Here is an 11,004-nt window from a genome sequence, read left to right on the forward strand (position 1 = left end):
TGAATGGTTTAAATGCTCGACCGTTTTTATTTTTTGTATTGAGGTGGCCTCCCTAAAAGTAATAATAACGTGGGAATACGTCTAAATGTATTTTAGACGTTATTCCCACACGCCCAAGGTGTGACTTCGCCTGGTCCTGTTTTGCAAGTCATTGTTTGCGACTCCCCAAGGCGCTGACGAACCACCGCAGATTTGGTGTCAGCTGTCTGCAAAGCACAGAATACACTCATCTAAATCTGCAAAATCCGAAATCTGCCCGCATATAAATGTCGCAGATGGTGGACGGTCTTCTCGTCATTCATTCTGCCGTAGTGAGGACAAATGCAGGTGAATTGCAAGGGAAAGTGAGCCCAGACCAGGTTGAATGATAAGGCGCGATAAGGACTAATTCAAGTGGCTTTGTTTGCATATTACACAATAAGGTATGAAATGTCGAACAAGTTCCATTTCATTAAACAGCCATTTCCTCAATTCAAAAAGTTTCATTTCCCTGTGAACATGAGCCTGCTTTGTAGAGTGGTTTGTCTCTGCTTTGGCCTGGTATGTGAGAGGGACTTACATATACTGATATTATTACAGTGCTGTAACCAGACACTTTGGTTCTATTTGGAGCAGGTCAGAAACAGGACGTGATGCACTTTACAGTCAATACAAGTCTCTGACTTGCATGCTTAGGCGAATATAAACATGTGACATTTATTTATTTGTCTTACTTTTGACCGACCAACCCGATCAACCTGTTGTTGGACTACACACTTTGCGTCCATTGGTGCAGGCCTTTCTATCTGTGTAATGACCCTGTAACTGTCATGTGATGAAGGTTTGGAGCCAACAGTAAGTGGACCTTCACGCTGTCACCCTCGTGTCTCCTGTGGTCAGCCCTTCTGATCCGGTGTCAAAATGGCCTCACGACGGGGAGACATTCCAGGTAATGCAGGAAGAAAACTATTGGTGTGATAATCTTATCATTTTAAAATATGTAAAATGATTGCTAGTTTTACGACAATGTCAGAAATAGTTTCTTATCTTTGCATCCTTTAGCACTTGAGGGTACATCATCCGGTCTCTTTGGCGGCTTTTCGTCTCCCATTGGAATGACTCGGCGCAACGTGAGCTATGACGACCTAATGGATGCCGTCATGCATTCACCACCTCCAGACCTGCCCGTCAACATTTTATGGAAAAACCCCGTCATCCCACAACACAAGTTCAGGAAGACTACAGAGGTGCTTCCCTGTTAGTTCTAACTATCTGAACCAAATGTGTTTGAAATGGTAACAGGGTGCTTGTATGGGCTTGTGTAAACTTCCTGAAGCTTTGGTGCATGCACGGACACGTTTGGGTTGCTCTTATTGTTTTGTAACTGGTTTGTAATAATATAAATGTGTGTGATCAGGCAGGTGAGGTTGATGGGAAGTCGGTGACTTTTGAGGCAGCATCGCAAGTCATGTCCCCGGTGCCCGTTGTGAAGGCCAAGGCCACCTCTTTAATGAGCACACTAATGATCAGTAAGTCAACAAAACCAACTGAACTGAAATGACGAACATTTCTTTTCATTTTGATAAATATCTAGGCACTACCTGTGTGTTTGTTAAAACACAGATACACAAACTTGCATTGCTACATGGTACAGAATTATGTAAATGTCACCTTTGATCGGCCAAATGGCTGCCGCCTCGGCTGCCAAATATAGATAAACAATCTTCAGAGCGGGCTAGAATGGAGTGCAGCATATGAAAACACTGATTCATTTTGACTCCACTGTTGACTGTATGCCCATCCTCACTCAGAGCAGACCCATGAGAGCCTCCAGAAGTTCGAGCACCAGGCCGGGCTCACTGATGCCGGGTATTGTCCCCACAAGGGCCTCTCTGCTGAGGAGACTCGCTTTCACCGACTGGGTGACGGCACAGTGAGTATGAACAAATGTAGAAGCCTTGATATGCCAAGGAGCAGTAAAACGTCACTCTCTGTCCCCAAATAATAATGAATGATTGAGGGCAGCACAACCTGAATAAAAATGAATAGAAACACTCCAACACACTTTCTTGATTACAGTTAGTTTATTACATAGTTTAGGCCCAAATGAAATGTTTCAGGTCTGACTTTCATTGATATACCCGATGAACCTGACTGTTGTTTCACTTCTTTTTTTGACCACCAGAGAACTTTTGGCAAGACTGTGTTTTATAGATATCAATGGATTGGAGAAATTTTGTTTGGAAACCACATTGTCACAGACGCTATTTGTTTTCATCATCATAATGCATAATGCAGTGGTCTAACATTGTCTGTGTCATCAAAATATAACTTGATATAATGACCAAAATTGGTTTTCTATTTGAGCAAATTGCAAGGATTAAGGCTATATTTTTTAAATGGTGCAAACACTGTTTTCAAAGGTGCGGAGAACCTGCACTGTATGGATGCACAAACGCTGTGTTTTCTCTTTAGTCTACCTGGCCCACTACCTATGCTCACTTTTCAAGTGCTCTCCCCTGACCTACAACCACATTCTAATGTGTTGAGAAGTTGAACACACAAGAACACATACCCTTTATCTTGAGTCTACATTCATACTAAAATAATTATGTGTCTGTGTAATTACTCAATATATACACGTTTTTTCCAGTCAATGATATGATAACTCCATGTTGTTTAGTAGTGACTTGTGTTTTAGATCGCAGGGTAAACAACAAATTACGTAATCAGCTTTGTGCTGTTACATAGACTGGAGTTTACGGCAGTAGTGTTGCCAAGCAACGCCCATTTATGGTTCGAGACCCCTTATTTTGTCAAACGGACCAATCACCGAGCTCCTAACAAAAGAGACATTTTAAAGGCCCACTGTGGTGTGTTCAGGCGCTATCTTTTGTGCTTTCGAGAGGAAAAACGTGTTAAAACAGCTAATTATGGAAAAAATTAAGGGATTTGACGGACTGGAACGTCAAAGAAATCGTATCATAAAAAGGTATGTTAAGTAATTGTGTTTCGCTGCAGTTATTTGTACAACCCGACTAGAAAGCAGGCCGTTAGCAAAGCATCATTGTAGGCTAACGTTGGCTAGCAAAGCTGGCATTCGAGCTAGCCCGTGTACACAAACTAACACCAGATAAAGCTAACGCGAAGTCCTTCGTAACATTAAATCTCCCTACGTTGACATTACTTAAACGAGCTGCTGTATGGCTCTTAACCAGCTAGCTCACGCTAAGTTAGGAGCAACGACAATCGAAGCTAAAGGGAGTAACAGTCACCAGAGACCGCTCCCGTGGCTGTAACGATGGCTGTTTTTTTGTCCCACTGTTTATGATACCGTCATGTCCCTATCTAAATAGCTGACCCTGGTCTTCCGAGGGAGACTAGTCTCACTTTGGGCCCCTCTTGTGTCTCTTTATAATGTAAGGTAACTGAAATGAGACACAAACTAGCACTAGTTCAACTTGCCATCACATTTGCTAGCCAGGTAATGGCATATTCTACACGTATATACCCCATCTCACGTGGTATCATTAGTTAAATGTTAATATAATTTAGTTGTAATCGTATTTGTAATGACATAAACCTCCATTGCCCTGAGCAGATATAGTTGGGCCACATATGGCTGGGAATATGCCAACACTGAATGGAATCTAAACCGTGACTATTCTTTCAGAGATCATTAATGAAATACATATTAATGTCAAGGCAAGAATGTTTGAACATACATTTAGTTGGTTAGAGTGTTAAAGATGTAAGACTAGCTTTTGTACGTTTATTGTTTGAGTAGAAGAGGAGTGTCGCAAAACCATTACCACCAGGTTATATCCACGTGGACTGGTGGGTTTCTCTGTCTCCCCTCTTTCTTTCTCCATGGTCACAGCAAGTGATATGATCAGAGGATCTGTGACGCACTTAAGAAAAAAAAGAAAGAATACTTTTTGGTCGGCAGGTTCAGAAAAACACTGCTGACCTTTTTCCTTCTGTATTCAGGGGTGTTTGCTCTTAAACCAGACCAATGCTCTGTCTCTGACACATTTGACACAAATATGGGCTGTTCATCTAATATAAGGGAAAAGGTGTACATGAAAAGGAAAAACTATCCAGCCACAGTTATAAATAATCTTTAAATAGTCACTTTCTAATGTACAGGGTGATTATGGATCAGTAATAGGGAATTTATCAATTATTTCTGTGTTTCATTGTTTGTTTTTTCTGTCTTTGCAGAAGTTGAGAATGCCAAGCGGGGACTTCAAGGAGGACAGGTGTACAACATCATCACAAACCACCCCAAGTGGCACCCCTTCTGTCACCCCTTCTGTCACCCCTTCCGTCACCCCCAGTGTTACTCCCCACACATCACCGGCTCTTAGTCGCAGGTAGGCATCTGGCTGCTGTAATGTTTAGCTCATATAGTTGTTTCATCTAAACACTGATCCAAAATCTTATTGAAACGGATGAACCAGAACCTCTAATCCTAACATGCTTCATTTCCCAACCAGGCTCATATGGTGTGCCTTTTGGCATATCCTTCTCATGTTTGACTTTTTGCCCATGGTTTGCAAAACAGGAACTGGTTCCAGCTGAGTCCTGCGCATTTTCTTGCCACCCCAGAGCTGAATTGTTCCAACCCCAGCACAGACATGGGAGGAAATGAGGGAGGAGGCGGAGGAGAAAGGTGGAACTTCTTTGGAACTCGATCAGTGGTACAGAAGTCCCCCACTGACCCAGGCTGTGAAACCAGCACAGGTGAGATATTTATCCCCAATCTAAATTTGGATCTTGTGTCTATTACAGTATAAATGCATAATAGATGTAGGCTCTCATAGCCGCTATGGAACCCTGGGCCACGACAAACTGTGGTGAGACCCTTGTGTTGTTGTATTTTCTCTGAATACAATAATGCTGGTTCCACTGCCTCAGATGAACCCTGAATATAATTGCTATATAAACAGCTCTTGAAATCAGCAGTGATTTGTCCATGTCAGGTTGGGGCAAGGTCCCTAAATTCTGCGTTGGCCCGCCACCCAAAAGACGATGGGACCTCCTTATCACTTATATAATACAAAGACTAATATTGAAAAAACTAAATATCAGTCATTGATGTTTTCTGGGGACCGTCTCACTTCTGAACACACCTAGATTTGGATTAGTGGTTTGCTTTTTATGCTTCCATGCCGGGGACAGTCGTGGCCGGAGGAATTATGTTTTCAGGTTTATCCTCCCGTCTGTATGTACTTGTCTGTATGTATCTCGTGGGGTGAGAATACTAGTTTGGCCCCTGAAACCACAACAAAAAGTCTGAAAGAACAATATTTTCAGGCTGCTCCCTTTTTATAACAGCTAGATTTAGGTCGTTAATGTCAACATTAATCACCTTCTTGTCTCCTTCAGGCTTCTCACTGCAGTCCTATTTCGGCATGCAGAAGTCCTCCACCATGGATGGCACCAACACCCAGGTCAACTTCAAGTTGGACGACCCTGCCAATTTCATGCCCCCCAAGATTGAAATCTCGGGTATTGAGGCCAAGCAGGCACCCACACGGCCACACAAACTTAAACCTCGGGACATGAATGTTTTAACACCCTCAGGCTTTTGAAGACAGACCAGCTGTGTAGTAACATCTTTAAAAAACTATTAAAAATATGGTATTGACCATATCTTTAATAGTTTTTTTCTTCTTCTATATGGTCCGACTGGTTGCTCACTTGCTTTCATGTCCTCCTTTGTCCCCTCTGAGAGAAGGGTGAGAGGAAAGAAGACTACCTTGTAGTATTAGCTCATCAGCCCCAGAGACAACCCCGCACTGTTACTCCTCCCAACGAACCTACTGAGTCCGATGGATTGCTATCTTCTATTAGTCCACACCATCCCCTTCCTAGTTCCTCCAGCTCATTGTTCCAAACAAAACATCATATGAAGTAACTTCACTTGTCATCCTTAAAGGTAGTATTATTGTTGTTCTGTCACAGAATGGGAGCGTTGACATGCATTGCCTTGCTGTCCATGTTCCATTGTCAATATTGGCATGAGATGGAAGTTATTGAAATATTTTGTCAGTCCTTTGCTCAAGCTAATCACTTGCCTCTGACCAGCTATTTCAATTAATAATGCTCAGTTGCCTCATTTCTTTTCTTTTGAATAAGCACACAGATTTGTAGTTGTGTAGTCCTTTCCTCTGTTAGCATGCTGAGTATAGTCTGGGATTACTGATATGTGCCTAAACTTGCAGCATGTTTGCTTTTGGCATTGTTGCCATCAAAGTATAGCTTTTTTTTTAATTCTTATTGTATGGAAGAGCATTTTACTTTACTTTGAGAGTATGACTGATGACCTGAAGTGATGTTTTATTTTTTTATTTTTTGTAATCATTTCAACTTCAGTATTTTCTTATCGTTCTACATTAAATCAACATTGCTAATTCTGAATAGTAGTGTATTGGGTTAATCACTTTTTTTTTTATGCATAAAAAAATTGTTTCAACATGCTATAAAATACAAAGCATTTAAGTGCTAATTTTCTATTTTGCATTTCCTGTATCGCAATTTAAGAATCCCTGCTGTTTTGAAAAAGTTGATGAATTCCAGTAAGTGAATGCACAAGGGAGATGGTCTCCCACTTACACCTGTAAATAAATCTGATAATAACAAGCAAAATTATTCTCTGGTTCTTTTCTTCATGCAAACATTTAGAAATATAAGTAGCCTGGCCAAGCACCTCACTCCTTTTTATTGTATTGTGCACACATCGTTTTATCTGAAGAGTGCACACGCATTTATAAATTAATTATATTTGTATTGAAATGGTCTAACAAAAAAAGTAAAATGCTATTATTGTACTTTTTCTTTTTCTGTAAGAAAGACATATTCATGATCAGCGTATCCTGTTTCATAGGAGTTGTGTCTCTGAAGTGTGTTCTTGACCGACCAATCAATTGTTCTGAGAGTCACACAGGATCTTTTTGTAAATCAAACTACAGCAGAATGTAAATGCCTAATAATTAGACTGAGCTACCATTTTCTTTCACTTCTTATATTTGAATGTCATAATTTAAAATAGGCGTTCTTTATATTTGTTAATTCTATACCATGCATCAAAGTAGCAAAAAATAATGCCAGTTGAACTTTTTTTTTAATTAAATGTCACTAACCCGTCAACATGTATAGAGAAATCTGAGCAGCGATGGTGACTGTAAGGAATTTACACCATCCATGACCTACAGTCTTTGGCCAGAAGGTGGTGCAATAAACTCAATAAGTGTTATAGCCATTAGGTTGATTTTAATGTTTCATTATCTGTTCTATTACTCAGATTCAAATCAAGAAAAGGGGCATTGATGCTGGAATCTGATATATTAAATAGCCATGATATCATTTTACACCCAAATGAAAAGCTTGATGGATAATGAGGAAATTACGTTTTCCACAGAGACATGAAGGAGGTGAAGAATCGGGAGAATAGCCATCTATCTGTTGTCTAGTCCATCAGAGCCTCTGCTGTGTACACACTGATTTAATTAGTCTTGTTCTCCTGTTGGTAGGGAGATTGATTTTTTTATTGGAACAACAATTTCAGGATATTGTCAGCGATACTGAGCATTATTAACTACCCAATCTCTCCTCTCTACATCAAAGCTAACATCCAGGCCATCTGACAACGAGCCAGCAGCGAGAAACAGCAGAGAGCCATGAACCGAAAAGGTTTATAGCCTTGTTAAAGCTCTAAGCATTTATTGTCTGGTGTTCTGTTTAGTGTGTGTGTGTGTGTGTGTGTGTGTGTGTGTGTGTGTGTGTGTGTGTAATAGCAGACCTATTACAGGGTGTGTCTGTTGCCCTTGTTATAGTTCTTACAGCGACACACCAGGATGCACATACTGTACAGGATATTTATATTGCATGTTAAGTCATCTACAAAAGTATTTATCAATGATGATCTTCCATCAGATTAAGTGTCGTAGTTCAAACAGAAGCAAGGCCTCAACTTGAGCTACTGCATCACTTTCTTTCTCCTTGACTTTAAACGTTGACTTGAACTAAAGGGAACCCTCCTTTACTTAATTACAGGCTGTTGAGCACGTCTGGTTTTCAGGTGGTGCAACAGGAGCAAAGGTGAACATCACTTGAGACGGGCGAGTGCAGACAAAGAGCTTTCACTCAAAAACTGGATGGACGGACACAAAATTAAAGGCAGGCAGAAGATAAGGGTAAGAAAGTGCAGAGATGGATAAAGAATATTTGGTGTAAAAGTTTGGTACAAAACAGAGATCGGCCTGTTCAGTCTTGGGACACGTAAAACTCACACAGCAGTAAAGCAAAGGCGAGAGAAACAGTGGGTGGGGGAGTCTGTAAGTGAGAGAAAATTGGAAATAGAGAGCAAAGGGTGGAGTGCCCCAGCATTCATGACATAATACAGATGGCTCTCTCTCTGGATCCGACATGACGTGGTTGCATATCCCCCCCTTCTCGGCTCCCTGCCCCCATTTCTGCTCCGATCCCACACAATCATTGAGCTCACTCCCAGATGTGCAACGGCAAGCCCCACCCCGCCAGAGTGACCACAGACCAAAACAAACACCAGGGTCTCATCTGCAATCTGAGGTGACACATTCACTACTCATCTGTATTTCAAAAACTGGTCTGGACAACTTTCCTACATAACAACCTCAAAACAATTAGTTACACTCTATGGGCTCCGCCCATATGACACAACTTAAACTTGCCAGTCTGGCCAAGCTACCATAGAGACAATGTCAGTGCCCGTTTCTTAAGAGAAATCCTGCTTTTTAAGCTCCCCCTGCTGCAGTGGTCAAGGTGTCTCTGTGTTAGTGATACTATGTTTTTTTAAAAAACGTATTCTAAATGTACTCTGTATGAAGGTCAGTTTTGATGAGGACTATGAAGTACTTTCATCTAATACATGTAGGAGTTATAAGAGCACTTTATGTCAGGGCGACTCCAGGAATATGTGGGGAAACCCTCCCACCAGCTCGATTCAATTACAGGAATTTTGTAAGAAACATATATTGGGCTTCTGATATCTGACCTATAAGTCCTCAAGTGGTAATAAACTTCTTAAAGGCTGTTTTCTATATCAGCAGTTTGTGAGATGAGTCAAGATAGATTTCCAAAGTTTCAAAAAAGAAAGCTGCTGTGATAAAATAATTATAAATTATCTTACTTCTGGAATTACATTTCCTTTATTGCTTCCAACTTATTAACACAACTTGTTTTTCAAAAGTAATCTAGTTATTCTCTCCATAACAAGAACACCATGGTGACAAAACTTAACAAGGGATTTGAAGGGGGTCCTTTCTGACGTCTGCTGCTGGGCGGGTCCTTTCTGTCGTATGCTACCTCATCTGACTCCAGAACCACATCTGGGGCTGATTCACAGTGAGCTGTCCCAGAGGTGAACCCACCAAGCTGAGAGGAGGCTGGGCCTGGGCAGCTGATGGCTGTCTTCAGGTACTGTCTCCTGTGAAAGTATTAAGCATCAATCATGCCCACTCGCTGGGGATGGAGTTATAGTGTTACAGCTATTAACACTGATGTGGATAACACAAATCAAATCAGTGTGCTGATCTTACACAATAGAAAACTGCTGTACCTCATAAATTGTGAAGACATGACCTATGACTTCTGTGACAGCATCTCCGTGTCCCAAAATACACCCCTGCAAAAAATGAGTGCAGCTAGAGTGAGTAAGGAATGTATGTGGGGGAAGCAAGAGTCAGAGCTGGAGTAAATACTAGTGTGAGACATGCAAAGTCTCAAAATGTCGACAATTTGTACAGATCATATGTTTTGCTTAAAAATAATATGTGATTCCCTGTAGCTCTGGTCTTGGTTCTCTTTCCTACTGATCTGAAACTATCTGAGGTTTGTGAACATTTGTAAACTGCCGGCAAAAAAAAAAGTTAATGAAAAACTACAGAAAACTGAATCGAACAATTGACGTGGAAAAGCCAGCACTCTCTTTTTAAGGTAATCCGTTTCAGACAACAGGGAAACAGTACATTTGTTGTTGTATATCAGTTTGAGTTTGTTGTTCTTCACATCTTTTGCTTTGTTTGTGTATTTATGTATACTTATTGAACTACAATGTTACCAGTTATGCATAAGCCATCCTCCATTCTGTGACCATCCTGCTGTGTGTCTCTGTTCATCAGGCCTTCTCCTGCCATCCCCCACTGAGAAGCAGAGTGTAATGTTGGGCCCTCCTGTACTGGCCCCCAGGCCCTAACATGAAGCAGATGTGGGAGGGGAGATCCCCGAGAACAAGGTCTTAACAGTCCGCTGGAGCTCACTAGAGCCACATCCGGCTGATGCACTCGCTGGTGTCTAATACTGAAAGAGAAAATACAGGAAAGCTTGAAAGCTTTGAGCACCACCACACACCACTTCCAGAGTACTGTGTGTGTGTGTGTGTGTGTGTGTGTGTGTGTGTGTGTGTGTGTGTGTGTGCGTGCGTGCGTGCGTGCGTGCGTGCGTGCGTGCGTGCGTGCGTGCGTGCGTGCGTGCGTGCGTGCGTGCGTGCGTGTGTGATGGAAAGTGAATCATGTAAGTGTGTAAGATGATTCATGTCTTGGCTCTGCTGTTATTAAGCGATTCATTTAAAACCCAAGACAGGTGTTGTAAGTCAAATTCTCCGGATCCAAACTACAACTTGGCCATTGACCAATTTATTTAAGCATAATTAAAACAGATATACGTATAATACACACTCTAATTGTGGCTTAATTGTGGCTTACAGTTTAAATAAACATCCCTCCCCGCATTTAACCTCAAATATGCAATGACTTTTGTCAACATCATGGCTTCGTTTTCACCTTGTGAGTCTTTCACCACGATAGCATCACAGCCCGGCAAGATGCAGGAATGAAACTCCAATGTGATGTTTCAGAAGTTGTCAGACTGTAATCGCTATCAATTTTGGGTTCTCACCCACCCACACTCATGAAGCCTCACAGGTTTATCTGGATGTATCTGTTTCACTGCTATCCAACAATTAGAGGAAATAATCCACCA

At 41.4% G+C, this 11,004-nt stretch overlaps 1 protein-coding gene across 1 annotated transcript; it reads left to right on the plus strand.

Moving 5' to 3' along the window:
- The first annotated feature begins 1,045 nt into the window (after positions 1 to 1,045).
- LOC306745806 (putative monooxygenase p33MONOX) lies at positions 1,046 to 6,627 on the plus strand. The gene is made up of 6 exons (XM_079228647.1): positions 1,046 to 1,226; positions 1,397 to 1,508; positions 1,791 to 1,912; positions 4,204 to 4,355; positions 4,547 to 4,725; positions 5,371 to 6,627. The coding sequence occupies exons 1-6, from the start codon at positions 1,095 to 1,097 to the stop codon at positions 5,574 to 5,576; spliced, it is 903 nt and encodes a 300-aa protein (XP_079084773.1). The 5' UTR covers positions 1,046 to 1,094; the 3' UTR covers positions 5,577 to 6,627.
- Positions 6,628 to 11,004: the final 4,377 nt, after the last annotated feature.

Source organism: Taurulus bubalis (assembly GCF_910589615.1).
Source record: "Taurulus bubalis genome assembly, chromosome: 13".
Lineage (NCBI taxonomy): Eukaryota > Metazoa > Chordata > Actinopteri > Perciformes > Cottidae > Taurulus > Taurulus bubalis.